This window comes from Eutrema salsugineum, unplaced genomic scaffold, assembly GCF_000478725.1.
Source record: "Eutrema salsugineum unplaced genomic scaffold, Eutsalg1_0 scaffold_1, whole genome shotgun sequence".
Classification (NCBI taxonomy): domain Eukaryota; kingdom Viridiplantae; phylum Streptophyta; class Magnoliopsida; order Brassicales; family Brassicaceae; genus Eutrema; species Eutrema salsugineum.
In genome coordinates this window covers 413519-441146 of record NW_006256909.1, presented here as the reverse complement: position 1 = coordinate 441146, position 27628 = coordinate 413519, and the positions used below count along the sequence as shown (strand labels likewise).

Here is a 27628-nt window from a genome sequence, read left to right as displayed (position 1 = left end):
TACCGATTTTTCTTTCCTTTTTCTTCATTTATAACTTTGTTCAGTAGAAGAATCGAGATGCTTATAGAAAACTACCGTAGTAGTAATAATGGGATTTCAATTAGGCCCAGACAATTTTGGCGGAAACCCACGTACCAATCCGAACCAGATTTGTGATTTTTTAAAGTTTTCAACTTTTCATAAGAAGTTTTTTTTTGGTATGATTTTCTAAGTTTTCATAAGAAGTTCTATGAATGCATATGGTATACTAAGATAATAAATGTTATTATGCTAAGCTAATTACTCCGTCGAAGGCGAGCTTGTTATCTAAGTTATCTAGAGGCATAAACTTCGTAAAATTGAAACCCTTGAGCAACTTCTTATAACTCAAACGAAATACAAATCCTCAAGAACTAGACTACATTATATATTTATATTGTACTTACCACCATACAAGTTAATAGACGAAAATAGGAATAGAGACACAAGTGTAAAGAGCCTTACGCTTTTGGATCAACTTTCAAATTGTTTCTTCTATTGTTTGTGTTTCAACTTCCACAAGAGAGACACTCCTCACGGTTTGTCAAAGAGCAGACCATCTGCGCCATCTTCGTCTCATTGTCTTCTTCGTCTTTTGTTCCTTCTCCGTCTTCGGAGCCATTAGGCTTTTCCTGCATCACAGGCAAATGTCAACTTCGCTGCCTACAGAATCACACAGTGACACAAAAGTGTTGTATACCTTTAGCATTGCTGTGTCTACTGTGAACTTTATTGCATCTGCTGCAGCACGTGATCGCAGGTAGTACATTCCAGTTTTCAAACCCTTTTAGTATTCACAACAATAACCAATATGAGGAAGTGAGTTTCATGAACCGATGCAAATTCGTGAACATTCCTACTTACAAGTTTAGATGTGATACAACCATATTTTGACCATTTTGAGTGTTTAAGTAAATATACTTATGATGAGTTGTTACCTTTTTCCAAGCGTGGAAGTGTAAGGAAGTGAGTTTTGCAAAGTTGATTTTGTCCATGTGTATATTCAAACTTTGGCTTTGATCAATAAAGCATCCACGATCAACGGCCATGTCTACCACTGTTCTCTGCTTAATCTCCCAGACAGTCCTGAGTCATTTTGCACAAGGGCACACAGGTTAAATAATATGAACACAGAGTAATCAGAGCATAAAAAAACAAGAAATTCTATACCTGTAAATCGCTTTCAAGTCGTCGGGTATCTCTGGAACATTTACAACAGAACCATTCTCATATATTATCTTGTTTTTCAGCGTAGGAGACCACAGTCCCATATCAGTCAAGTCGTGAAGAAGATGCTTGTTCACTACTACGAATTCACCGCTGAAGATACAACGAAGACTAATGATTAAGCCTCTTGAGAAAACAGAAATATAAATTTGTGGAGCAATATTATTCTCTTGAAGAACATACCTCAGGACTCTACGACTATAGATGTTTGAGGTATACGGTTCAAAACATTCATTATTCCCAAGAATCTGGCTGGTTGAAGCAGTTGGCATTGGTGCCACTAGAAGAGAATTTCTGATTCCATTCTTTGAAATCATATCCCTGAGAGCAGCCCAATCCCAGCGGTCCGAAGGAATTACATTCCACATATCAGGTTGAAGAATTCCCTAAAAGAATACCAAGCAATTAGGAACATGAATTTATTACAGTGTTGTACAAATGTAGAAAGAATTGCTGGTTGTGATCCATACCTTACTCACAGGGCTTCCTTGGTATGTCTCATATGTACCTTCCTTAGTAGCAATCTCTGAAGATGACTTGAGTGCATGGTAGTATATGGTTTCAAATATGTCTTTGTTCAGCTGTTGAGCCTGAGGTGCAATCCAAAAAACTTGTTCAGAAAAGAGAACAAAAGTACATTAAAAAGTCGATTAGCTTATGCCAAACAAGTTTACCTCGGGGGAATCAAATGGAATTCCAAGAAGGATAAATGCATCTGCAAGACCTTGTACGCCAATACCAATAGGCCTATGACGCATGTTTGAAGTTTTGGCGGTCTCCACTGGATAGTAATTCACATCTATTATCTTGTTGAGATTAACAGTAACGGTTGCAGTCACCTGACGAAGCAGAATAGTTTTGTTTTTCAAGGTCAACATTGAATTCCACAGACATGGAAACTTATCAAATTGAGCCAAGTAGTTAAGCGCTGACCTCTGCTAACTTATCAAAATCAAAATAACGATTCTTTGAGCCCAAACTGCCTACAATCTTAGATGGATGCGAGTCCAAGGGGACATCCTGTTGTGAGATGTAAGAAAGGTCAAGAGTTATGCACTAAGTGACAACGCAAAATCAAATACCGAAACACCTTTTTCAACTCACCTTCTCCCTTACGAATCGCGGTAAAGCAATAGATGCAAGATTGCACACGGCAGTTTCTGTTGGACTGGTGTATTGGATGATTTCAGTGCATAAATTGGAAGACTTTATGGTCCCCAGATTTTGCTGATTGCTTTTCCTGTTACAAGAATCCTACAGCAGAGTCTCGCCAGAGTGAGAACCTGGGATTATATAATTAGACCGAGTGGCTACAGAATTACGACTGTTTCTTACCTTGAAAAGCATGTAAGGAGTCCCCGTTTCTACTTGGGATGTCAAGATTTCGTACCAGAGCTGCTGTGCCAGGACAACCTTCTTAGCCTTACCCTGAAGATCAAATCAAACAGAGCTGGTTCACATCCATAGAAAAAGGATGACAGCAAGTATTACGAATAGCAAGAGTTTGAATTCTGAAAGTAAAAAAAAAAAAAAAAAGAATTCTGAAAGTAGTAGTAAGTCCAAAGACGAAATCACTCACCTCGTTCTCATACTGACTGTACAATCTCTCAAATTCTGCACCCCAACAATCTGCCAAACCTGGAGCTTCATTAGGACAAAACAGTGACCACTGTCCATCACTCTGGACCCTCTCCATGAAAAGATCTGGTATCCAAAGACCATAAAACAAGTCTCTAGCCCTGTGTTCTTCCTGAAATAGACAAAAAAAATTGTAGTGTGAGAATTTTAAACAAACTCCAGATTATATTGTAGGGAAAGTGAGTGATATCGAGACTGTACCTTCCCATGATTCTTTCGGAGTTCCAGAAACTCAAAAATGTCAGCATGCCATGGCTCCAGGTATACAGCAAAGGCTCCTTTACCAATTACAAAAAAAAATAGACATAAGAAATATCGAACTAAAACTATTTCAGAAATAATCATAATACTTGTAGCGATGTATACCCTTTCTCTTGCCTCCTCCTTGATCGACATAGCGAGCGGTATCATTGAATACACGTAGCATTGGAACAATACCATTAGATGTTCCATTTGTACCACGAATGTAACTTCCAGTTGCACGGATGTTGTGAACTGAAACACCAATACCCCCAGCTGATTTGCTGATAACAGCACACTCTTTCAATGTATCATATATTCCCTCAATGCTATCATCCTTCATGCAGATCAGAAAGCAGCTACTTAGCTGCAAATTCAAGCATTTTCAAACAGCACATCAGTAAAACAGATGTAGATGCAGATATGGGTTCCGGTAAAACAGAAGTATTGGTGCAGTACTTGGGCCCTAGGAGTTCCCGAATTGAAGAGAGTAGGAGATGCATGAGTGAACCATCGCTGAGACATTAAATGGTAAGTTTGTATTGCGGATTCAATATCTTCCTTGTGAATGCCAACAGAAACCCTCATCAGCATGTGCTGAGGCCTCTCAACTACTTTGCCTTGCACTTTTAAGAGGTATGATCTCTCAAGAGTTTTGAATCCAAAGTAGTCATATTCGAAATCGCGATCATAGATGATTTCACTGTCCAGGCGAGTAGCATTCTGAAATAAAGCCCACAATTAAAGAAGAGGTGAGTCAATTTAAAGCATAATGTCCATCTACAGCCTCCTATAATGAAGATTTGAGTGTCTAACACATGCTTATACCTTCATAACTATCTCAAATACATCATCAGCGATTAGAGGAGCCTCAAGTCCAGATCTCTCATTGACATGTCTGTACATATCCTTAACCCTGAAGATCCATCGAATTCAACTCATGTAAATACGTAATCAGTGATATGACCAGAGAAAGACAAAAAAAAAAATTAGATCAAAGCAACACTCACGTCTCAGAAAACGATTTCTTAGTATTCTTGTGAAGATTAGAGACAGCAATCCTTGCAGCCAACTGAAATACAAACATTGAATATACGTTAATTCTAAAACCAATTCAAACAAAAAACGATCAAAAGTTTAAGCATCGCAATTGAGAAGTCATGAGTCCCTGAAGAAATTGAATACGTTTCCCTATGCGTAAATATCAAACAGGCCCAGGCAACAATCCCATCAGTAAGATGCAATTCAAGATGGGACTCTTTCGATTCTCCGCATATAAAACGTAAACCCAGCGAAAGTAAAAAAGGGGAAAGGAGACTGACGGAGGCGTAATCAGGATGGTTGGCGGTCAAAGCAGCAGCGGTCTCGGCGGCTAACTCGTCGAGTTGACTGGTGGTGACGCCTTTGTAGACACCGGCACAGACTTTCTGGGCGACGAGGACAGGGTCACAGTGTTCGCTGCTAAGCCCATAGCTAAGCTTCTTCAGCCGCGCAGTGATTTTGTCGAAGTGAACAGTTTCCTGCCTTCCGTCACGCTTCACGACGTACATTTTTCTCGTCGGGATTTGTGTCGAACAGTTGGTGGGTGTGTGAGACTGGAATATGATAAGAAGAGACGGTCACACACACGATTTTAAATAGATTGAGTAAAGGTAGGCACAAATGTTTCGGATTCTAATTTTGACCCTTTTGTTTTTTTCACCCCGCGCGAAAGATTTGGATTTTCCCGCCAGCTTCCGGGAGAAGGAACATAGGGCTTGTACGTCAAGTGGCGCGGGTGAAATACTTTTAAAAAAACTTGATGCGTTTACCTCGATCAGTGTGGGCCCTGTTCATAAGGCATCCGTGATAGATATATAGAGCCAATTGTTCGCATGGGCCCAAAATTAGAAGCGAATACAAAAAATATGAAATAGGTAAATACGTGATAGTGATAGAGGTAGCTTTCGTAATTAATTAATTGTTTTTTTTGCAAATTATAAATAATCACACACATGAAAAGTATCATATATTCTTGTTTTCGTTATGTCTTGATCATTTTATGTAATACGTAGTCACCGTAGGTGGTTTTTTTTACGTCGAACTGTAAACTTCATTAAGCTCAATCACAACAATTGAGAGAGCTGAAAAAGCTTCTTTAGCAACAGCATCCGCATGGTATTAAATATTCGGGAGAAAACAAAAACGAAATTGAAGAAAACAATATTGCCAAATGACATCTGATATGAGTATTTTGTGATTGAAGAGTATTCACGAGGAAGTGACAATCCGAAAGAACTTGAATCTCTTCACATCCTTTAATAGTGAAGTATTAATTATCCAATCATTCTAGACAATATCGGTGTGAGAATCCCTACAATACAAGATTCAATTCAAGTTAATTATTACTTATTTACTTAGCAATTTTGGTCAATTTTATTTACAGTGAATGTCTGGAAATAAAAACTAATCGGCGATTCGCAAACTATAGATATCAATGTAAATTTTGGTTATTCTCCTGATTTTTATATTTTAAAATTTGGTACGGAAAAAACATATCAACGTCACTATTGTAGTATTGTTGGGGGAGAAGGAAAAAAATTGGAACACTATTGATGTTATTAAAATGCATTTCCGTCTACCTTTATTTTATACACTTTCATTAATGAATAGAAAATGGAATTTGTCAAACAAGTTATTTTAAGTTTTGTAGCTCCAATATGCAAAGCAACATTTCTTTCTTCTAGCACCTTCGTTTGGTTCAGCGCAGATCGATCTATTACGTACAAAATCATGGAAAACGATAACAAAAAAATATTTAACACGCACTTGTAAACAGCGTTATTAAAACGTAATTAGCCACATCCCCTTCGACTAATTAACTAATCTCTCGCAATCTCCTTCGTCGCTCTGTAGATACTCGCGAGAGACCGAAACTTCTTTTTCTTATTCCTCATAATTGTCTTCGTCCCCATCATCGCCTTCACGAAACTCCGCCCGTCGGAAACATTCTTATTCATCTTCCGTACGCCGTCGTTTTGCCCCTTTACGGCCATATCATGAATCTCCGAGCTAACAACATCTTCTTGTCTCTTCGTATTGCATCCTCCTTCACAACCGCCGCAACCGCAACCGCAAACGCTCCAGCCTGTACCGCTGCTACAGCTCATTGTATCATCTTCGCTCAACTGCACTAGCTGCTCTGCCGCTTCCATCTCCGTCTCCGAAAACGCAATCCCTGTTTCTCCCGAAGAACCAATCATCTCCATTTGAAATGGTTTGATCATTTTCGAAACCAACAAAAACACTTGATTAAACTCGATCGAATTTAATTATCTCGTCTCCCTCTTGACCAGTACTCTGCTCAAGTTTACGTGTATCGTTGTTTTTTTTTTTTTCTGTTATGTTTGTCGCCTTTTTTATATAAGAGAAGAAAAAAGGAAAACTAATAAACCAGAAAGAAAAAAGGAAACTACAATGTCGGTTTGCAAGAAGAACGTGTCTTCTGAAAAATTTGCACTTTCAGAGAAGATAATATTAAAAGTTAATAAACCACGGCCGATCCTCTGCAAGCGGGTGTATTTTGATTAGTTGATCGTGAACCGTCAAAACTAGTGACCGACTTTAAGATTTTTTTGGTTTGCTTGATCCAACGACTCCCGTGTGTCTGTCTGTTACTTTTTAGATGAGGTTTAAAAAACTTTCCTTTTTGCTATAGAGGAGGTGCGTTTGACTTCAATTATACGATTTGGTGGGGTCCATGCAAAGCAATTCCGGTATCGATAAGGAATAAACACGTCTCGGACCCATATGCTTCACTCCACGTGTTGTCATCTCAATCGTAGCCTCATCCATTGCCGGACATGCGGTGGCTTCTCAGACGTTCGATTCAGTTTAGTAAACCATACTAAAATCGCCGTTTAGAAGTTTTTGTTTTTTTACCATAATGTTACAAGTTTTGTTTTCCCCCTAAATATCAGAATTTTGAGATGTATATCACTAATCATCTTTCAGGAGACAAAAGGCATAATCAAATATCTAAGTTATTGACTAATTTATTTATTTATTTGCGAAATAAACAGTGCATATAAACGAGTGAGCAAAAGATTTGGGAAACACTAAAATCCGTTATTAACAAAGTATGTGATTTTTATCATTATTATACAAGAACTAGAAGGTACATGGAAAAGAAAAGCAAACAACTCTATGAGTATAACATTATAATGAAAGAATTTTAATTTAGGGAGAACAAAAAAAACTCGTAAAAACTGCACATCTTTGTCTACAAACACAATTGAACCCAACAACCAGCAAAACAGTACAGGTCATCTTCATCAACACTTTTGCTTCCAAAGCTCCAACAAGAAAACTCCTTAACTCTTCTTTTTCTCTCAGAATTATCACCCAGAGCTTAGTTTAAACAGTTGAGACCACAAATCTCCAACACTGGTCCACCTTTAGCCACAAACGGATTAACTCTAACCCACAGGAGCGTCAAGATCGAAGCAAGAAGAATAGACCAAACCACAATGATCGTAGGCATCCTATCTTGCTTCCCAAGCAATCCCTTGAGGAATGGGTATAAATGAACAATGACCCAAAGAGCGAAGAACAGTCTCCCAAAGAGAGGTCCCCAAGAGTCATAACCATTGCTGATTGCGTCCGAGACACCGACAATTACTCCGATGATGTTTATGATCAAAAGTGTTGTCGGAGGAATCAATAAAGTTGTCCATTTGAAGATGTAAAGCTCAGAGAAAGCTCCATCGTCTGCTGCTTTTGACGTGACTGTGAAATTAGTGTTAACTCCAGCGAGGACTTTGAGCAAACCTTGAAACAGAGCAAATAGATGCGAAGAGGCCCCTCCGATTACCCAGAATTGCTCGTTTCTCCACCAATCATCGATTCCGACACCTCCCCATTGCATTTCGAGAATTCCGGTTACTGCTATGGATATGAACATGAGCATGAAGAGAATACCTGCGTAGTTGCTTATCTGTCAAAGTGAAACACACAAGAGTTTTTTAAAACACGAAGCAGAGTAATATCTAGTGTTACTAAAACCATGGATGATGAAGAAAATGCAGAGGTTATGATTGAAGTACCTCGGGGACGATGAATTTCCCGGTGAGTAAACAGACCGCCGGGAGAGAACAGTAGACGATGAGTGGAAGTGAAGTCCATGGATAGACAACAGAGTTGATGTAAGAGAATCTCTCCAACCATTTTAACCCACCACCATAACCATACCATATCGGACAATGTCTGCTCAAGAAAATCTCTACAGAGCCAAGAGCCCAACGTAGAACCTGATGAAGACGATCCGACAAGTTTATTGGAGCAGATCCCTTGAAAGCTGCACGCTTTGGCATACAGTATACAGATCTCCATCCATGGCAATGCATCTTGAAACCCGTCAAGATATCTTCAGTCACCGATCCATAAATCCACCCAATCTGCGTTTAATATACAAGCAAAATGAGATCACAAGAACTTTTGGAACTTTTTCTTACAAGTCGAAAACTTTGTAATGTTTTACCTCTTTTCCCCATTCGGTTTTATCTTCGTATCCGCAGCTAATAACTTGAATTGCTTCTCTCAACAAACACGCGGGGCTTGCGTTACGGGGGACTCCACCGTCTTGCAGAACAGCAGAGGCAACGAAGACCGGAGATTGTCCAAATTTCTTCTCCAATTTCAGTTGGGTTGCTTCAGATCTCTTCACAGGATTTGACACTACCAATAAAAAAAAAAAGCAGCTACTTTAGCCTATAGACTTTCAATAAGACAAAAACCAAGCAAGAATTTCTTTTTATTATCTTTACCTGCAACGACGGCACCTTCTTCGATGTTCTCTAGAGCATGAATCTGCTTTGAAGTCTCTTTAGGGTTCTGTTTCTTATCTTTAGCCTTTGCTTTACTCTTCTTTCTCAACCCACAACACAAACAACACCATTTAGGCCAGCAGTTACAGGTTTTGCCTGGTGGTTTCTTCTTCTTTGGTGCATCAAAACCATAGAGAGCTTGTCTTCTAAAGACACAACCTGTCCCAACGTATATCGGTCCTTGTATCCCATCAAGACCTTTCATGTTAATCTGTTTACACACCAGAAAATGATCAAATGAGAAAGAAGGAAGAGAAGTAAGAACATAAATAGAAGGAAAAGACATAGGGACACATACATCGAAGAACACCACATTGCGATTTGAGTATCGATCATGTCTATCAATCCCGTCGAATCTCTGAGGAAACTGAACATAGCAAACTTTCTTTCCGGATTGCGGATCCATCATGAAACACATAGCTTCTCTAATTGCCTTGCTGTTGTTAATGTAGTGATCACAATCGACGTTTAGAAGGTAAGGAGCGTTTGATAGAACAGCAGAGACTCGGATCTTCAAGAAGATAAAGTAAAAATGAGTTTAAGTCTACGAAAATCCGAGAAAGCAGAACAGAGAATAATATAAACCAGATTTATCCCTACCAAAGAATTCATAGCTCCAGCTTTCTTATGGTGTTCAAATCCAGGCCGCTTCTCACGAGAAACATACACTAAACGCGGTAACTCATTCCCATCTGTATCACGAACTCCGCTATGTCCCAAGAACACCTGCCATTTTTTGAAATTTTCTTAGAAACCAACCCAAAAGTAGAAGTGCTTAATCCAGTTTAACTGAACAGAAATCAATCCAAAGTAAGAGGAGAATTGTCATTACCTGAATCATGCCTGGATGGTCTCGGACATTGTTTCCAGGCCAAGGAGTTCCATCTTGCATAGTCCAACCTTCCTCAGGCACTTTCTGTGCTGTAGCAACCAATGCATTTATCTTCACCTTAAATTCCTCATAATCTCTCTGCAACACATAAACAAACAAAAAGGTCCATAAAGCAAGACTCTTTAAAACAAAAACTCTTTATGATCGGATTTACGCGGAAAAGAAAGAGAGAGAAAAAGCAGCAATGAAAACCTTCATAGCACGACGTTCCCTGACAAAAGAAGGATGAACTTTATTTTTCAAATAATCCATCTTCTGGCAAAAATACCACTCGGGAGCACGTGGCTCGATATTGAACTTCTTACAGAAAGGAACCCATTTTCTAGCAAACTCGGCTGTGTCAGAGAGAGCTTCAAATGTAAGCATAGCTGCACCATCGTCCGATACATAACATGCAACCTTATCAACAGGATAATCAACGGCTAGAATCGATAGAACCGTGTTTGCTGTGATCAGCGGTGGCTCTTTCAGCGGATCCACTGTACTCACAAAAACATCGACAGATGCTAATCCCGATGGTTTGCCTTCCTTCTCGTACCTAATGTAAGACAAAAGAGAGTTCTCAAAATCATTGGGAGTTTTAAAAAAAAAGAATATGTATTTTCAGATAAGATGAAGTCTTTCATGTTTATGTATACCTGAGAGAGAGTCTGTCGAGGTATGTTTCGCGTTGAATAGGATACCATTTAGGGAACTGATCAAGAATCCAAGATACGGCGAACCATATTTCACAAATAACTGATGTTAACCACAATCCATATGCATCATTCACTGGATGCAGAATTCTATAATGGAAGAAAAGGCAAAGAATCGCGAGCCGACACATAATCAACATCCTGTAAGGATTTATTCTGCTAGAACGAATCGGTAGCTTTCTTGAGAGAGGTTGTCTTCCTTCATCCATCCTGATTTAGCACCAAAACGTTAAAAACATCAATAAAAACACAAAAACCATTGAATGCAAACTTTGTTTTTAAGGTTTTCATTTGGCACCCCTAGTTTTAACTTACATAGGCATGTCAGGATCATCAAGTCCATCGTCATCATTAAAACCTCGGCCAGCGTTTCCACCTTCATGATTAACGACCTGAAACTTTTCACCTTGTCGTTTCTTCCACACCTCCATTCTATCCTTCCAAGCAACACTTCCATATCCATATTCCGCAATATCTTTCTGAGGAACCATTGATCGTGCCTGTGCTGTAAACCACAAACAACACCATTTCACAACACATTAGAAGTTGAATAAATTCATTTTTCGATAGGAATGATAAAAGAAAACACATACGAGGTACAGAAGAATCTGTAAATGGTGCAGGATGGACTCGATTCCCATATCCCGTCGAAGGAGGCACGATAAGAGCATGTCGATCAGAATACATATCATCATCCTGAGAAAACATATACATAGTTGATAAACATAATCATAAAATCAGCAACATTCTTCCGTGAAATAAAAACCGTTTTGGCTTCCTGACCTCATCACAATAAGTCAAAAGAGGAATTTGAGATCCAGGTGGAGCTGAATCCGAACCACCACGACCAGTGTTGAGGCGTGAAGAGAGTGCGGCTTCAGCAACATGTTCAGGGTCCATCCCATGATCAAACTCATACTCAAGATCATCAATGTCATCTTCTTCTTCATCATCTCCTTCAACCCGTGGACTACCTTTAATCCGCTTGTATCGGGTTTTGCACTGAGGACAAGCTTGATTTCCTTCTCTACGTTCATACTCGTAGCAAGGTCTACAAACCGGGAATGCGCACTCGTTGCACGCAACGAATAGCTCACCGTTGACTGTTAATTCGATTTCATCCCCACAAATTTGACATGTTTGTCCACTCAATTCTTGTACTGATCGTATCTATATAGCAAAATCCACAAGAGTCAAAAAAAGAAACTGATCAGTCTTCTATCATCAAATCCTAGGCTCAAAAGAACATTTTTCGATTATGAATTAAACAATTCTGAATCAGAATTTTATAAACTTCTCAGTATTACTAGGACTTAGATAATTGTAACAGTAATTAGTACTGAATCAGGTGAAATCCAAATTTTTTTTTATAAAAAAAAAGTCGACTTTCTTTGAACTTATTGCTACTGCTACGACATTGAATTCGATGCTCAGGAGTCAGGGTAGCTTAAAGCCAGCTGACAGCATCGCCAATATCTGCCGACACGTATGAATCATGCAACATTTCGAGAAGAAAAAAAAAAAAAAAAACAGAACATGTGGGATGTGGCATCCTCAAACAAACATATCCATCTAGATTCTCAAATTTAGATCCAAAAAAGAAAAAGGAAAAAAAAAATCATTTTTTCGTAACAAATTCAGACAAAAAAAGTGTAAAATGAGATTTCTTTTGAGGAAGTTTTATTTGATTACCCTTGCATTCTCATCGGCGTTAATCAGCACGAATTCGTTTCTGTTGTGAGAACCAGCAATGAGCCGACCACCAGTATTCATGGCTTCTCCACCGAATCAAGAAAAGAAAAAAAACGAATTTTCTCTCTTGCAATATCAGCTCAGAGACATTGACCGGACCTGATTCGGATAATGGATCCAGACTGTTGAGCTTCCATTACACAGATTCAGAACATGCAGTAGAGAGACGGAGGAGGAGAGGAAAAATAAACCGAATCGACAATGAGTGTTTGGGTCGGGAATTTATAAAATTTATTTATAATATTTAAATAAAACGAAAAAGAAGAGATCCCGAAGGAGAAAAAACGAAAATTTCCCGAGTCGCACTTTCTCGGAGACAGCTATTTGATTCCACAACAACCACACCAAAAAAAAAAAAAAAAAAACTTTTTGGATTCAAGCGAGAGAGTGATTCACTGATTCAAGAGAATTTTACAGGCTGACAGAAGCAAATGGGTCTTTGATAAATTGAGAGAAAGGGGGAAAGAGAGACAACAGAAGAGGTTCAGACACAGCCCAGATAGAACTGTGTTGAAATGTGGGTAGCAAAATTGAGATCAAATACCGTTTTATACAAAACTTTCTTTTGTTAATTACACAAATAAAATTGAGATGTAAAACAAAATATATATACAAGAGACGTCGAAAAATAAGTGGGTCCCGGAGAAAACGACGATGGCTATGGTGGTGGTGGAGCTGGACTGTGCTCCACCTACAAGAGTTGGTAAGAGAAAGAAAACAAAGGTTTAACTTTGTAGCGAGTGAGTGAGAGCGAATTTTAGACTGAAACTGAGATATTTTTAGGGGTGTTTCTGGGATAATGAGAGTGTGGAAGCTAGACTGTTTCTCGATAAGGATCCGGGTCCTCGTGATCGGGTTCAAATTTATGTCTTCTTTACAGCCGTGTAATTTTATAAAAGTCCCTGAAGTTTTTGCCTTTTTATTTAAAACCCATATATTATTATTCTCTCTACTTACCAATCCCTATTTTCTATGTCAGTTGTTGAAATTATAGTTGATCAAAATGTACACATTCCAACCGAAAATCAAATTAATCTTTTTAAGGAAATGTAGTTATTGTTTTGTACAACTTTAAAAATTATGATTAGACGACTGAAACTATTTTGTGAATTATTGGATTATTTATTATAAACATCCAAAGTTTTTATGTAACACGTGAATTGTGTAATGATGGAAAATGAAACTAAAGTGTAGGAGCCTTTTTTTTTGTGTGTGAAGAAGCTTCTAAGTAGGTACGTTGCATAAGAATAATTTGGTTATCTTAATTAATCTCTGACCGTTGGATGAGTACCTCTTTCTGGCCAACCTTGAATAAACAATTTGTAACTTTGTGATTTTTAAATTCAATAAATGGAAGCTAAATATATTGTCGGTGGCTTAACCTTTTTCGTGGTTATTTTGTATTCTTGACAAATAAAACTTTTTTCTTGAATATTTGAAAAAGAGGAGCTAGCTACGTTTACAAATATGATCTGTTTTGTTTATTTAGATATTAATGTCTAGATATATGCTAAATGTCAATAGTCGATAGTGTTTATATATATGATATATACGAATATTTTGATGAGCCTTTAACAAAAAAAAAATGCACATATGATCACCATTTTGCTAATTAAAAACGTCGACTAATTTTCTGGAGATTGTGTGTATCTGATTTTTTTTTTGGTCAAATACCTACTTTTTGTGTTGCTTTGAATTTTTTCTCCTCCAAAACTTACATTACTAGTTTAGATATCTAATAATAACAAATATTCGAAATATTAGAATGACTCAAAACCCTAAACCTTAAATGGGAAATAGAAAATCCAAAATTTTAATTTATTTATGATAAACAAATATTTTCACATAATTATTTGTACTATTTTTAGAAATTTAAATTTGGTGTGCTGTTTTGAAAAAAATGATATTTTTGGTACTATTTAATGACTTTTTAATTTTCATAATATAAATATGTCATAATGATATTAATAGATACTTTTTAAAAAAATGTCTACTGCCGACGATGTTTCAATGCGTCGACTAATGTATCTTACCGAATATCGTAAATAGTATTGTTACAATGTCTCCGTCTTTGCAGAGTATATGAGGTTTATATGATGGCGAAATGATAACCAAATCATTATTTGGATGGTACGAAATTATTCATTCTAAATAACTAATATACGATGGCCAAAAGTAAACTACAAATAAAATATACGCTCAAAGCGGTCCTATCATGTACTTGTTACCCAAAAAAGCAATTTTTAATCTGCCAAGTGCCAAATGGCCGGGAAAAAGGAAATTAGTAACCACCAAAACCAAAACAAAATAAATCAAAGGAGGATTTACAAAAATACCAAGATATAATTGTTAGTTTGCTACTAATCTAATCGGTTGGATAAAAAAGTGCGTTAGGTCCAACGAATATCCCCTATATATTTTGCAGTCGCAACATGCACTATTTTACAATTTGTATTAATTTTGAAAACTACAAACTGAAAATCTAAAATCATTTGAACACAATTTATAGAAACATGATGTTTTGTACATTCATTTGTTTTTACAATTTTAGATTTTCACGTAATCCAGTTCATATCATGCTTATTGTTGATTATGGCATCCAATCTAAAACACACGCACGCACAGAAAATAGTGCTATGACTTATTCCGTTTTTTTTTTTTTTTGTAACTGAATTACTTCCGTCGTTGCATCCCTATTTATGGGGTGTACTGTGTACAAATATGCGTCGGTCGATATACGGGCCATTGTTAATTCAAAAGCATTCGATGGTCCGCAAGGCTCCACCAAATCGGACAACTTATGTAATTTGCCACATAGACATTCGTTATACTATCGGCACCGACGGGATCTTATATTAATTATCAAGTAAATAAAATGCCAAGAGAACAAATGAAATATGTGTTTGTTTTATTTTTCTTTTTAACGTGGGCTTGAGTTAGTTTTAGATGTATTACAATATTGTTTAAATTTTTCGGTTAGAAACCACTCAAATAAGGGAATAAATTTGACGAGAACTAATCAACTGTATATTTGCGATTCGGGATTACATTTAGTCACTATTATGCCTACAGTTTGATAATTTTTTTTTGATATTATAGGTCAATGACTCCTGTATATTTCGTGTTAGAATTGGCTCCGAAAAAAGAAAATTACTATCCTAACGACTTTTTCTATTTGTATGCACTGTGTTCTGTAAGTGTGCTCACAATCTGTCGGTTTCAATATTCATTATTTGATTCAACAACCCTATTTGCATTTATGTTACTGAATTGATTTTCAGAGAAATGAATAATATCCCTTCGATAAAAAGGTTCGAACGGGACATTCGAACGCATTTTTCTAATCCGAACGTATTTTTTCTTTAAAAAAAAAACATGAAATTTACCACCATTAGTATAATAGCATTGTGTATGTAAAAAGGTACGACACATCATGGTAATACGCACTAGGCCCACGCAGTTATTTAAATTCACATGATAAAAAGTGCTTTTCTGATTATTGATTATTAAATCGTTCAATCATCGGACTAACTAATTAAGATCAAGCCTAAAACGCTATAATGAAAATATATTCTTTCGGATTTGCACTAACCACCCAGATTGTATAATGAAAATTGAATGACATCGCCATTTGAAAATCATCACAAGGTTGACTTCTATTAAAAATTAAATAAATTGTTGCACAGGTTTTTTATTCTATCTTTTTGGAGTTTTCAACTCAATACTGAAATACGAGAAATTTGTTAAAACAAATAAATATTGATTATTGTGAGAAATAGTCTGAATAAAAAGAATCAACCCAAAAAAATCAGAAACAGAAAAATCCGAGGAGTAGATCTGGAAATAAGTTGGTAAAATATATGCGCTATTAGCAGAAGGTAGAGTGGGCTTTCACTAAAAATCTGTTCAAAGGAGGTTCATTTTAAACCTAAGCACAGAGCCACGAATTCGACAGATAAAATCGCCAAAAAAAATATGTGGCTGCTGGGATTCGAGCCCAGGTCTCCACGGCCACAACGTGGAATTCTCACCACTAAACTACAGCCACATTTTGTTATTGAGTTGCATCAAAAACTTATTTATCTTACATAAACAACCTTTCGTATGCAATTAGCCGTTACTCTTCTTCACCAAAGCCTAATAAGCTTCAGTAATCCTGTTTTAATTACTCTTTAACACCAGTAATCATTTCGATCCTTCCCCACTTCCCACCACTAATAAACCTTTTAATGGATCTTAATTACCACTAACCCCAAAAAATCAGTATAAATCCGAACCATCGCTAGCCAATCTGAACACGAAAATCACCATAATCAAAACCACATCACTTTTTATTCTAGAAATGGCTTCAAACACCACTTTCCTTTTAACCACCGTCGCACTTCTCGGCCTCCTTCTCCTCCAAAACACCACCGTATTCGGCAGAGATCTTCCGGCGGATTCAACCAACATAGTGGCGAGGCTCCAAAGCGGAGGAATAATGGAGTGTTGGAACGTGTTGCACGAGCTTAAATCATGCACTAACGAGATCGTTCTCTTCTTCCTCAACGGCGAAACAAAACTCGGTGTTAGTTGTTGTGAAGCCGTCGACATCATCACCACTAATTGTTGGCCGGCGATGCTCACTTCTCTCGGATTTACGCCTGAAGAAGCTAATGTCCTCCGCGGCTTTTGCAAGAATCCAACCTCCGGCGACTCTTCTCCAGCTCCTTCTCCCAAGAAAACTTGATTGTGATCACCGTATGATTTGCGTTTAGAACTTCTTTGTATTTACGGAATCAAAGGTTGTTCAAGAGCTTAACGAATCATAAACTTTTATAATTTTAAATCTCAAATCAATGATTTTGTGTTTGGATTCTGATACTTTTAATCTATCACCAAATTAAAGATTGATCAATGTTTTTTCATGAATCAAAAAGACACTTAAGAGCCAGAACATAAGAAGTAAAAACAGAGAGCTAGTGATTCGGTAACTTGTTTCAGAAGAAACCGATTCACAAACATAAAGCAGGAAACGAAGGTAACTCGAGAGACACACACACAACACAGGCACATGACTATGACGTAGATTTCAGACTGCTCCATGGTCAATCGTTACATTCGGCTCAAGGAGTTTGCTACATCGATCACGAACCTGTACCTAACATCAGACTTAGCAAGCCTATCCATAGCAGTGTTAATCTCATCCATCTTAATCAATTCAATATCGGCCGTAATGTTATGCTTAGCGCAGAAATCAAGCATCTCTTGTGTCTCCTTCATCCCTCCAATGTCACTTCCTCCCACCATTTTCCTTCCTGTAAACAACGAGTCAGGTTAACTTGTGTTGCACGAAACAAGAGTTTACAGGGAAAGTTTAAAGGATTTGCTTTACCGAGAACTAGAGGGAAAATTGGAAGCTCAAGAGGCTTCTCAGGTAAGCCTAAAGTGACGAGTTTTCCGTTGACTTTGAGTAAACCGAGCAATGGAAACAGAGCATGCACTGCTGAAACCGTATCGATAATGTAGTCCATAGTTCCAATTGCAGCCTAAAGTTTCCACACAGACAACACAAAAACAGATAAGCTTCTTTTGTTTCAGTTTCATATCCGTTACTATGTAATAATCATGGTATTTAAAGCGGGTGTCTAATCCGATTTAACCTAACGCATAGCCCAGAGATAACTCGTTGTTACCTTCATCTTCTGAGGATCAGTTGAGACAAGAAACGAGTCAGCACCAAGTCGATTAATCGCTTCGTCTTCTTTATTAGGAGAAGAACTAATCACAGTAACTTTCAAACCAAAAGCTTTACCAATCTTGACAGCAACATGACCAAGCCCACCAAGTCCAGCTACACCTAAATGCTTCCCTGGCTCAGTCATACCGTAATACTTCATTGGACTATACACAGTGATTCCAGCACACAGCAAGGGAGCACCCGAATCGCTTGGTAATCCCTCGGGAAACCGCAAAACAAACCGTTGATCGACCACAATGGTATCGGAGTATCCACCGTAGTTCTTGGTTCCATCGGATCCAATCGCATTGTATGTGAAAGACATTTGGGGACAGTAATTTTCAAGATCTTGGTCACACGATTCGCAAGATTGGCAAGAACCCGTGATCACTCCTACTCCTACACGGTCTCCTTCTTTGAATTTCGTCACGTTCTTGCCAACTTGTGTAGCGATTCCAACGATTTCATGCCTGGTTTATATCAAAAGTTTTTGTTATGTAATCGAATAATTTGTGAAATACGAGATTTGTTTTTGTTTTTGTTTTGTTTACCCGGGAACTACAGGGTAATACGAGAACCCCCAGTCGTTTTTAATGGTATGTAAGTCAGTGTGGCACACTCCACAATACAAGATCTTCACTGTCACATCATTTTCACCATTGTTTCTGCAGAGTTAACATCAAACTTTTCTAAATGAGACAAGACATAAAAAAAAAAAGAAGAACTTTGTAATAGATCTCAGACAGAAGTTTATATTTCATTGAGCATAAATTGAAAAACAGATCTAATAAATTTTATTCAAGTGTTAGAAACTTGAGCTTTTTTAGAAAAAAAGAAACTAGTTCGAAAAGAACGATCTGACTCAGATCTGAAAAGAACGATCGACATCATCTGAGTAACGGTAGAACATAAACCAAAACAGAGTACGAGGAAGATCTTGGTTTTTGGTCTGAGAAAATATAACGAAAAAAAGAGGCTGGTTTGTCTCTGATGATAAGAATATGAACCTTCTGGAAAAATGGAAAGGAGAGAGAAGGCCAGATTTGTCTTTGGCAGCCCAACCAAAGGCTTTGTTCGGATGCTCTGTTTCTGGAGATTTCGCCATTTGGTTATGTGTCTGTCTTTGTTTCAGTGAGTGAGATATTGGATTTCTATTCTGTGGTTGTCTCAAGGGAGTGGTGCATATATGGGCACTTACAGAGGAGAGGTGGTAGCTCGAGCTATTAATATCTCTCTTTTATTGCTTTCAACATTTTTTTTTTTGGGGGTCGAATTGCTAATTTGCTTCTATCATTAGATTACGAAACTATACATGTTACTATTTTTTTCAAAGCATGTAAACTAATGTTGGAAAGAAGTAGATGTTCAAAGGTTTGGATGTAATTCTTTAGAGTCAAGAAGTCGAATTAATGGTAAAAATTCAAGTAGTTTAATGTTTTTATCCTCATTTCACACTACTTATGTGATCAGTTTTATGATTTGCCATACTATCCTCTTAAAAAGTACAAAGAAAAAAAAATCCTCTTAAAAAAAAAGAAACATAGAACATGTTTTCTACAAGGTTTCATTTGATTTGTAAGAAATTATCTTGTACTATCAATCTATATCAGTTAAGTACTTCTAAACAAAACTATTGCTTTGATCATTTATGTCGTTCATGAACCGGTGGTGGTTAGAAGTGGCCGCGTTTATTATTACAACAAACTATGGACACATGTTTAAATAATATTGGCTGCTTCCTACAAGTATAATTGACAGGTCGAGGCTCGAGAGTTTGGTGACCTTTTAAATTGCTGCAAATTTTTTTTTTTTTGGGGTCAACTTCTTAAATTGCTGCAGTTAAAAGGTTTGCGAGTTAGTTGTCTCTCAATTAAATGCTCGAAATCGGGATCCGTCTTCAGGTCCCGGGTCTTTTATCTACACGTTAAAAAGCTCCCATCCCACTAAAGACTTCCACATTTTGATGCTATGGCCCGTTATGATCCAAACAGAGACTTTAATAATGCGTTGTAAATGGCCCATCAACGCAAACGCAGAAACTGGCGCTTCAAATGAAATATAACACCAGCATCAGTATTCGGAAATATGGCGTGTCAATTCATCTAACAAATCCCGCGTCTGCGTTTTGGTATCGACAACAAACTTACATGTAAACAAAAAAAAACAAAAACAAGCGTTTGCTAACAGGAATCTTAAACGCAGAAACTAGCGTTTCAAGCATCTTCCAGCTCATGTAATGAACTCAGTGTTTGCATTTGGAATCGAGAACAAACATAACCTAAAACAAAAGGAAAATCTTGAATTAGCGTACTGCTATCAAGAACGCTACCGCAGAAACTAGCGTTTAAGTTCTTTAAGCTTCTCTTCTGACTTCCTCTGGCTTCGCCTCTGTTTCTGTCTCTTTCACAGTCGCATCGTCGTTCACTTTCTCGCCACGAACGGTGGCCTCTTCGTTCCCGACCTTCTGATCATTCGTCGGAGCTTTTGTCTCCATCACTGGAGATTTTGTCTCTGTTACCGGAGATGTTGCCTCTTTTGTTGGAGATTCTACCTCAGCCAAAGCTGTTTTCCGATCTTCAGTTACCGGCATCTTTTCCGGTGTTGTCTTCTCGTCTTCTTTCGTTTTCTTTTCTGCCTTTTCCTATAAACCAAGAATCACAAACGATATACAAAGATTAATATAATTACGCATATACCATCCCAAAAACTATTACATTACATATGTTTGTGTTTTCAGATTTTAGTGACTTACCTGAAGGAACAAGCTGCTAAGAGATTTCGCAGCGTCGATCTTCTGATATTCAAGAACTGACACCTTAAGCTCCTCCGGCGCCGGAGCTCCGACTTCCGACAAAACTTTTGGCTTTAATGCACAATTCCCCATATAGCTGGCCTTTTGTATTCTGAATTCTTTTACTAGTTCTTGTTCGAGTTATTATACTAAGAGCATGAACTATTATATAGGCATGCACACACACACACACATGTTATGTTTATACAGTTGTGCCCGTCCATCTCGTTGCGCGGTTAATTAGATAGCGAGGTGGGGATACAGAGAGGCCTAAAGACGAAAAATACATCGATTTTTAGTTTTTCCTTTCTTATATTATCACATTATCCGTATCATGTGTTAGACTTCTACTATTTACTAAGCAGAACTGACTAATTAGTGCCGAAGGTTATTAAAAACCGGAAATCATGTACATTTGTATTAATGATTGTGATTATCTTATTTTCGTAAAAGGAGAGTTGATTATTTATCTCTACAGCTTTTAACTTTTGTCCCCCTTGAGTAATTTAAACAAAAAAGCTGGCGAAATTGGCGTTGGATGATTTGTCCGGTGAATGTGGGGCTCCCGTATATTTCTGGTATATTGATCTATATTCTAGTATACCAACATTGAAGTTATATAGTTGGTGGACAAAGAGAAAACGGGGTTAAGAGTAAAGTGCAAGAAAGTTTAGATTCACAATTATTAGTTGGTACGGTTATAAGTTTGATTATGTTCGTTAGAATGCTTATAAGATCAGGATTAATAATTTGAGATATTTAACATCCCATCCCATCCATGCTCCAAAAAGACTAAAATCAAGAAAACACGAGCCAAATTGAGAAACAATCTGGTCCTCAACGGGACCAAAGCGGTTCTGTAACTGGTAACACGAAGCAGTCTTAAACAGCAGAATATCAAGAATCAAACCATGGACGCTTCAAGATCAAGACCAATGCTAATGATGGTGTCACCGAGGAACTCCCAGTTCTAAGAGACGATGAGAAAATGGAAGAAAATCAGCAAACAAGATTCAGTAAATGAAAAACATCGGACCTTTTGCGTTGTAACTTGCACGAACAATCAAACTGAGTTTCAATGCAAAAAAATCTGTGGATGAATCCAAATAGCAATAGAAAGATCGCAAGAACTTTGAAGCAATAAGTCCATGTGAACCATGACAATACAATCGACGAAAGAGTTCAAACGACAAAGAGTACTATTCTTGTTCATTGATTGTCTGAAAGCAAGTCCTATTATTTTTGATTATTTTCGCCTTAGATAGATCTCCAGCAGACCGGGGTCACAAAGGCGTGGCAAATCCTATCGCATTAGGTAGAAGAACCACAAGTCAGAGAAGCAAAGCTTTAGGACATAACACAAGTACGTAAAGAATCTAAGACCGACCATATATCTCAACAAAACATGATTTTGGAAGAGAAAGTAACAATTTCTTCCTTGAGAAACCTGTCGAAGTTCACAATTCGAGATTCTAGCGTTCAATTTTATCCTCGAAAACTTTCTAAATGTCATAAGAACCAGTGATAAAGCAGAAAAACAGATACAACCCACACAAAAAAAAAAAACTAGCACAAAGACAACAAATTGAAGGAAAATAAAAACCAAAACAAGCAATTAAAAAAGAAAGGATGAAAATTTACCCTGGGAAAGCCAGCTCCAACAGGAGGAATCAGCAGCGATGCTTGACCGGAGCCGTGCTGAAGCAACCGCACTATGAAGCGGAATCATCGTTTCAACGCTTCCCAAAGCCGAGAGAACCCTTCAAATTGCATTGAGAAAGTTTTCCTGGATTTAAACACCACGCTTTCCTGGAATTAATGGAAATTAGCTGAAAATGAGTGCTCTCACCTTGAAGCGCGAGGGATGGATTGGGACGGTGAAGCGAAAGGAGATGAAGTCGATGCTGGTTTAAGATTGAGGGACTTTTGGGTTACGATTTTGGATCTAGATACTAAGTTTCTGGAACCTGCCACTAACGCTGATCTGCAAAACGATGCCATCTCTCTTGATTTTGACCAAATTTTGTTTTCCTTGAACGGGATTGAAATGGACGAGCGGTATATGAACAGATAAATAAACCCTACAACTAGCACGACGTCGTTAAGGTAATTTTTAATTTATTCAGATAAATTCTATTAATATAGGGTCCAGCATTAGAAGTGAACATTCAGTCTCATCTTTGTAACCCTCATGTATGTTAATTCCATTTTTTTAACAGATGTACTCATCGATTCTTCTCAACATAAAACATAACACATTAACTACTCATTTGGTTTAAAAAAATGTTTTATTGATAATTGAATATACTTTACAAAGAACTTCTGAAATGCAAATACTTCAACCAAAATAAACTCCAACCCTCCAACACTAAGAGCATGTACATCAGGGGATCAAGAAAGGTTCATGGCATAGTTTTTGAGACAAAATAGTTTAATATTAAAGATAAAGTATCATCCGAACGAACCTAAAAAACGATATCATCACAAATGGAGCATCCTGATTGGTCAAAAATTATAATTTTCGAATTAAAAAAAAAAGAAAAACTAAAAAAAATATTATATCCTGGTAAACCCCTCCCTTAAGATTTCACTGATATACATGCTCTAAATCTTTACATATTAATTTAATTGACATTTCAAACATTTTGGTGTGTATATATATTAAGTCTCTTATTGATTACTGATCATTTGAGTTTAGTCTAGAAGATTTTTTCACATAGATCTATCAAACAGATCAAACTTTTTTATGATAGGCCAGTTTTACAATAGGTTAATTTTTTAATTTTATTTATAATGATCTACACCATCTTTAAGTTTTAAATGTGCATATAAGGTTAATAAACCAGCCATATCAAGGTTGATTACATTGTTAATAAATTTTGTTTTCTCGCTCCGCTCTGTTTTCTAGCTCTTCCCTTTTCTCATATTTATTTTCTTAATTCTATCAGTCAAAATGAATAACTTGTCGGAAGCAACTTTGCCGACCAATAGCAGAGCGAGCAAAAATTTTGACTGGAATCAATACCACTAAAACTTACGAATACATTATATATTTTTTACTTTGCTTCTAAAATATTTTATAGAAAATCGACAATAACAAAAGTGTACAAAAGAAGCACACAAATTTTTGTTTTTAATATGTTGTACTTTGATTAGTAAATTACCACATTCATCAAACAAACTATTGTATATATGATGAATACTTTCAGCATTTTCAATTATTTTAGAAGAAATTTATTATTATGTAACCTACAAAGAATTAGTGTCACACATTAACATGATTTTATAAATTTCAATGATGGTTCGTCTCAACGAGTAGAGACTTCTTTTGACCAAGAAGTGGAATACTTATATCTTGATATAAAGTTCATGAATCACGGTGAGAACCTGCTGATGCTTTACAAGTGAGGAGGAAAACAAATTTGGTGGAAGGAGCTCAAAATCATAAGACAAGGAGAAGAGATCACGGATTACATATTATGGTGTGAAATGCTCTTAGAGATGCTAAACGGAGTCTTTCACATCCATGAGGTGGTTTCTGCTCTAATATAACTTTTTTCTTGTAACACAAAGTTAACTTGATTTGAGATTTTTTTAGGCTTTGTTTTTTTTTCAAGCATATTCGAGGAATTGTCCAAGTACTTTTTGTAACTCAACCTCTCGTCTTCTTACAGTATCGGTCAAAATATAAATCTTTTGTAGTACTTGATTTTCTAGCTTTTTCTAAGTACAATCCACTTATTTTTTCTACAGAACTACGCCGATTAAACGGCGAAGCACGAGTATTTAAGCTATTACGGTTATACAAAATATACACCGCAGGGATAAATTCAAATATAGGGTTTGAATTTATAATCTATTTTCAATAGAGTATATTTACTTTGACATTCACAGCTTAGACCCCAATTTAATCATATCACTGTATAGTTTTTCATTCCTAATTATTTTCCATTCAATCATATACAGCATAAAGATTATGAATTTATGGGAATTTATCAACAAGGGAATAAATCGGAAAAAACAAAATTTGAAACTAAAAATAAAAAAACAATTAATATTGATCGTATCGTGTGTGTATTTGGTTTTAGGCTTTTTGCTATACATCTTTCATACTTCGTCGGCTCGACGCGGCACGGCTACTTCCCCTGGTCGACGATCCCGTTGCGCCGCCGGATCTCGCTAAACCTTCCGCCTGGGACAGAAGGCTACTTGTTCCCGCCGCGACTGGATCAGACAAGCTTTGTCTCCAACTACCAAAAATTCGTCCGCTACTCGACGATCCTCTCGAAGATCCCGTCGTACGGAATCTCTCCGATTCGCTGCTGTCTTCCCTCACGACTCTCAGAGGATTCTCTAGGGCTTGGACTATGTGTCTCATAAGCGGTCTTCTCGTGGGTTTTGGGTTAAGACAAGATCTAGCGACGATTGCCATTGCCCACACTTCTTCCAAGAGGTCTTCGTCGACGAGAAGAGATTGGTCTAGAATGTTCATCACTGGTTCTTTCTCTTGTGATGAAATGTAGGGCAGGATCTCGGTTAGGATTTTCTTTAATTGGGATTCTTCGCATGAGCTGATTCCGAGTTTTCCTGTGATTAGCTCCAGTAGTATCTTGCCGAAGCAATAGACATCGTACGCACATGTTGCTGTAGCTGGAGAGCCTGGAAATTTGTATTTCATTGTTAGAACTTATTTTTTCTTTTTCAGTTGTGAATCTAATTTCTTAATATATGAAGATAAACGCACCAGGAACACTTTCTTGAGAAGACCTGAAGAGAGAACAAAACCAAAAAGCAGAAGAAGCTTGTTGTTAGATGTTTGATCTAATCTGGAAAAGTTATTGCAACTCTGTGTCTGAATTGGAGACACTTACTGGGATAATCTGAGCAATCGGGCGATTTTACGTGGACGGCCGCTGTTTTCTTGATGACAAGCTCTGCTGAAGCTTCCAAGCCTTACTTCAAACTTATCATCCAGGAGAATGCTGCTTGCTTGAACATCTCTATAAAGACAGTTACATTGGAGAACTCAAACCTCAGTATGAACAGATGGTGAACTGAGAGAAAGAAAAAAAAAAACATGAAAAGGGATGATTTTTACACCTGTGGACGATAGATGGTGAACAGTCGTGGTGCAGATAAGAAAGTCCCTCTGCTGCTCCCAATGCGATTTTCAGTCTGGTGATCCAATCAAGAGATTTCAATCCGTCCTCAACCAGGGAATTGGATTTATAGAACAACGAGCTTGGTAAATCTCTATTTGGCATGTACTTATACACCAAGAACTTATGGGTTGTGTCCTCTAAGTACTTTCCTACAAATGGGACAATTCTCGGATGAGCAAACCGGCTGAAGAAATCCAACTCGGTTAGGTACGCTTCGTTGTTCTTCATCGATTCCAAGCTGATTCTTTTCACAACGACCTGAACTCCGGTTTCTAGAACGCCCTTGAAAAGATCCCCCGATTTTCCTTTCTTGATCAGGTTCGAATCTCGAAATTCCTTCGTGGCATTGCGCAGCTGTTGATAAGTAAATGACGATCCAAGACTCGCAAAGTTCATAGAGACTCCTCTTCCCGAGGGAAGTGTTTCATCAGGAGGCAATGGGCCAACGCCGTTGTGTCTTCCTCTAGGATGCGTACTACTTGATGATCTGTTTCTTCGACGGACACAGAAGCTCACGGTTATTGGTAACAATATTAGAATGAGCATAACCAAAATGGACCCTCCAACTGCAGCAAGTATAACAATGGTCCTGTGGCTTAACCAGGTAGATTTAGGCTTCTTTTTCTGTGCAGGTTGTTGTCCGAAGTTGTCGAAAGTTAATCCCTTTTTGGAATAAAACGAAGCGCAATCCGACAATTCCCTCTGGTTCATTGGCCCCTGAAGACAATTGTTGCTCAAGGAAGCACTGATGGGTATGAAGTCAGGAACTTTACCTGCAAAATAGTTTCTTGACAGATCAACAACTTGGAACCTTCTCAGCAAAATTGTGAGATTGCCGTAAAACATGTTCCCGGATATGTTAAGCATTGAGACCGTAGAATCAAAAGCAACAGTGGTATCCGGCAGCATGTCGGAGAATTGATTTCCAGAAAGATCTAGAATCGTCAGTTCTGGTAACGACCATAACCTGGAAGGTAAAACGCCGATGAAACCACTGCCTCTGAAGTCAACGATCTGTAGTTTACTCAGGAAACTAAACAGATCAGGAGGTAGGGATCCTGAAAGCCGATTTCCGGCAGTTACAAGTGTCAGCAAGTTTCTTAGCTCTTTTAACTCTGTCGGAACCGAACCAGACAGGTCGTTGAAGCTGAGATCGAGTTCAACTAAAGCAGAAAGGTCTCCGATAGATGGAGGTATGGAATAGGACAAGGCGTTATGCGAAAGATTCAGACGTTGGAGCTTTGAGAGAGCCCCGATGCTAGCAGGAATCAGACCATTTACCGAGTTTGAGGAAAGATCAAGAATTGATAGGTTCTGAAGAGATGTAAGAGACAGAGGAATACTCCCAGTGATTGAATTCTTTGAAAGATCGAAGACTGTGAGGCGTGATAACCCACTCAAATTTGCAGGGATGGTTCCTGTGATTGAACAAGAGCTAAGGTCCAACACCTCCAAAGTCAACATACTTGATCCGAACCAAACCGGGATTGGACCTGGAAGAGAGAACCTTGAGGCGTTGAAAGAGGATAAACGGGTGAGATTCAGTAGTGAATCGACTGAGAATTGTGGATTTTGTTTCCCAATCCTTGTTCTTCTAAACCCTGAAATGTTGATCTGAATTACACTACCA

General features: G+C 37.7%; 8 protein-coding genes and 1 non-coding gene across 10 annotated transcripts in view; 1 reads left to right on the top strand and 8 right to left on the bottom strand.

Annotated features, from left to right (window-relative positions):
- Positions 1 to 338: 338 nt before the first annotated feature.
- Positions 339 to 4838, bottom strand: LOC18029083 (ribonucleoside-diphosphate reductase large subunit). Its single transcript, XM_006411676.2, has 18 exons — positions 4809 to 4838; positions 4446 to 4718; positions 4134 to 4195; positions 3952 to 4039; positions 3583 to 3846; positions 3250 to 3490; positions 3085 to 3161; positions 2825 to 2995; positions 2581 to 2673; positions 2350 to 2499; positions 2179 to 2265; positions 1920 to 2084; positions 1716 to 1835; positions 1429 to 1631; positions 1189 to 1338; positions 957 to 1104; positions 719 to 802; positions 339 to 650 (listed from the first exon to the last, which is right to left on the bottom strand). Exons 2-18 carry the CDS (start codon positions 4671 to 4673, stop codon positions 528 to 530), a joined length of 2454 nt encoding a protein of 817 aa, XP_006411739.1. The 5' UTR covers positions 4674 to 4718; positions 4809 to 4838; the 3' UTR covers positions 339 to 527.
- Positions 4839 to 5984: 1146 nt separating this feature from the next.
- LOC18029082 lies at positions 5985 to 6371 on the bottom strand. Its single transcript, XM_006411675.2, has one exon. It carries the CDS (start codon positions 6369 to 6371, stop codon positions 5985 to 5987), a length of 387 nt encoding a protein of 128 aa, XP_006411738.2.
- An 862-nt stretch (positions 6372 to 7233) lies between these two features.
- LOC18029081 (cellulose synthase A catalytic subunit 2 [UDP-forming]) lies at positions 7234 to 12347 on the bottom strand. Its single transcript, XM_006411674.2, has 13 exons — positions 12267 to 12347; positions 11358 to 11744; positions 11168 to 11270; positions 10890 to 11079; positions 10518 to 10784; positions 10072 to 10417; positions 9820 to 9957; positions 9588 to 9713; positions 9286 to 9498; positions 8928 to 9198; positions 8642 to 8838; positions 8208 to 8558; positions 7234 to 8098 (listed from the first exon to the last, which is right to left on the bottom strand). Exons 1-13 carry the CDS (start codon positions 12345 to 12347, stop codon positions 7514 to 7516), a joined length of 3255 nt encoding a protein of 1084 aa, XP_006411737.1. The 3' UTR covers positions 7234 to 7513.
- A 3955-nt stretch (positions 12348 to 16302) lies between these two features.
- On the bottom strand, positions 16303 to 16374 carry TRNAH-GUG. Its single transcript has one exon. It is a non-coding gene; the product is annotated as a tRNA-His (tRNA).
- Positions 16375 to 16668: 294 nt separating this feature from the next.
- On the top strand, positions 16669 to 17055 carry LOC18029080 (egg cell-secreted protein 1.4). Its single transcript, XM_006411673.2, has one exon. The coding sequence runs from the start codon at positions 16669 to 16671 to the stop codon at positions 17053 to 17055; it is 387 nt and encodes a 128-aa protein (XP_006411736.1).
- Positions 17056 to 17198: 143 nt separating this feature from the next.
- LOC18029079 (probable cinnamyl alcohol dehydrogenase 9) lies at positions 17199 to 19228 on the bottom strand. The gene is made up of 5 exons (XM_006411672.2): positions 19053 to 19228; positions 18597 to 18710; positions 18002 to 18515; positions 17701 to 17854; positions 17199 to 17623 (listed from the first exon to the last, which is right to left on the bottom strand). The coding sequence occupies exons 1-5, from the start codon at positions 19148 to 19150 to the stop codon at positions 17421 to 17423; spliced, it is 1083 nt and encodes a 360-aa protein (XP_006411735.1). The 5' UTR covers positions 19151 to 19228; the 3' UTR covers positions 17199 to 17420.
- Positions 19229 to 20341: 1113 nt separating this feature from the next.
- On the bottom strand, positions 20342 to 20997 carry LOC18029078. The gene is made up of 2 exons (XM_006411671.2): positions 20798 to 20997; positions 20342 to 20686 (listed from the first exon to the last, which is right to left on the bottom strand). The coding sequence occupies exons 1-2, from the start codon at positions 20927 to 20929 to the stop codon at positions 20399 to 20401; spliced, it is 420 nt and encodes a 139-aa protein (XP_006411734.1). The 5' UTR covers positions 20930 to 20997; the 3' UTR covers positions 20342 to 20398.
- A 662-nt stretch (positions 20998 to 21659) lies between these two features.
- On the bottom strand, positions 21660 to 22937 carry LOC18029077. Of its 2 annotated transcripts, none has more exons than XM_006411670.2 (3): positions 22686 to 22937; positions 22478 to 22596; positions 21660 to 21806 (listed from the first exon to the last, which is right to left on the bottom strand). In XM_006411670.2, the coding sequence occupies exons 1-3, from the start codon at positions 22835 to 22837 to the stop codon at positions 21787 to 21789; spliced, it is 291 nt and encodes a 96-aa protein (XP_006411733.1). In that variant the 5' UTR covers positions 22838 to 22937; the 3' UTR covers positions 21660 to 21786. The 2 variants fall into 2 exon arrangements, with proteins under 2 accessions (XP_006411733.1, XP_006411732.1); XM_006411669.2 differs by lacking the exon at positions 21660 to 21806 and adding an exon at positions 21825 to 22139.
- A 1841-nt stretch (positions 22938 to 24778) lies between these two features.
- LOC18029076 (probable LRR receptor-like serine/threonine-protein kinase At2g16250) overlaps positions 24779 to 27628 on the bottom strand; it is a 5921-nt gene continuing 3071 nt past the window's right edge. Inside the window, exons 2-5 of the mRNA XM_006411668.2 lie at positions 25937 to 27622; positions 25708 to 25836; positions 25581 to 25603; positions 24779 to 25495 (exon numbers count right to left, since the gene is read on the bottom strand). Coding sequence (XP_006411731.2) covers positions 24933 to 25495; positions 25581 to 25603; positions 25708 to 25836; positions 25937 to 27622 — 2401 coding nt within the window. The 3' untranslated portion in view covers positions 24779 to 24932. The remainder of the gene's footprint in view (positions 25496 to 25580; positions 25604 to 25707; positions 25837 to 25936; positions 27623 to 27628) is intronic.

Bases quoted from the DNA above. Each gene is read 5' to 3' on its own strand.
- LOC18029083 (XM_006411676.2), bottom strand. From the start codon at position 4,673: ATGTACGTCGTGAAGCGTGACGGAAGGCAGGAAACTGTTCACTTCGAC. The intron at 2,500-2,580 runs GTAAGAAACAGT...ACTCTGCTGTAG, and splicing joins CTCCTTACATGCTTTTCAAG to GATTCTTGTAACAGGAAAAG. The intron at 1,632-1,715 runs GTATGGATCACA...GTATTCTTTTAG, and splicing joins AAGGAAGCCCTGTGAGTAAG to GGAATTCTTCAACCTGATAT.
- LOC18029077 (XM_006411670.2), bottom strand. From the start codon at position 22,837: ATGGCATCGTTTTGCAGATCAGCGTTAGTGGCAGGTTCCAGAAACTTA. The intron at 22,597-22,685 runs GTGAGAGCACTC...TGCAATTTGAAG, and splicing joins TCCATCCCTCGCGCTTCAAG to GGTTCTCTCGGCTTTGGGAA. The intron at 21,807-22,477 runs GTAAATTTTCAT...ATCGTCTCTTAG, and splicing joins TTGGAGCTGGCTTTCCCAGG to AACTGGGAGTTCCTCGGTGA.
- LOC18029079 (XM_006411672.2), bottom strand. From the start codon at position 19,150: ATGGCGAAATCTCCAGAAACAGAGCATCCGAACAAAGCCTTTGGTTGG. The intron at 17,855-18,001 runs GTAACAACGAGT...TGGAAACTTTAG, and splicing joins CTGATCCTCAGAAGATGAAG to GCTGCAATTGGAACTATGGA. The intron at 17,624-17,700 runs GTAAAGCAAATC...CGTTGTTTACAG, and splicing joins AATTTTCCCTCTAGTTCTCG to GAAGGAAAATGGTGGGAGGA.
- LOC18029081 (XM_006411674.2), bottom strand. From the start codon at position 12,347: ATGAATACTGGTGGTCGGCTCATTGCTGGTTCTCACAACAGAAACGAA. The intron at 11,080-11,167 runs GTATGTGTTTTC...TGTGGTTTACAG, and splicing joins TACAGATTCTTCTGTACCTC to CACAGGCACGATCAATGGTT. The intron at 8,099-8,207 runs GTACTTCAATCA...TCACTTTGACAG, and splicing joins GGAAATTCATCGTCCCCGAG to ATAAGCAACTACGCAGGTAT.
- LOC18029078 (XM_006411671.2), bottom strand. From the start codon at position 20,929: ATGGGGAATTGTGCATTAAAGCCAAAAGTTTTGTCGGAAGTCGGAGCT. The intron at 20,687-20,797 runs GTAAGTCACTAA...CTTGGTTTATAG, and splicing joins TTAGCAGCTTGTTCCTTCAG to GAAAAGGCAGAAAAGAAAAC.
- LOC18029082 (XM_006411675.2), bottom strand. From the start codon at position 6,371: ATGGAGATGATTGGTTCTTCGGGAGAAACAGGGATTGCGTTTTCGGAG.
- LOC18029080 (XM_006411673.2), top strand. From the start codon at position 16,669: ATGGCTTCAAACACCACTTTCCTTTTAACCACCGTCGCACTTCTCGGC.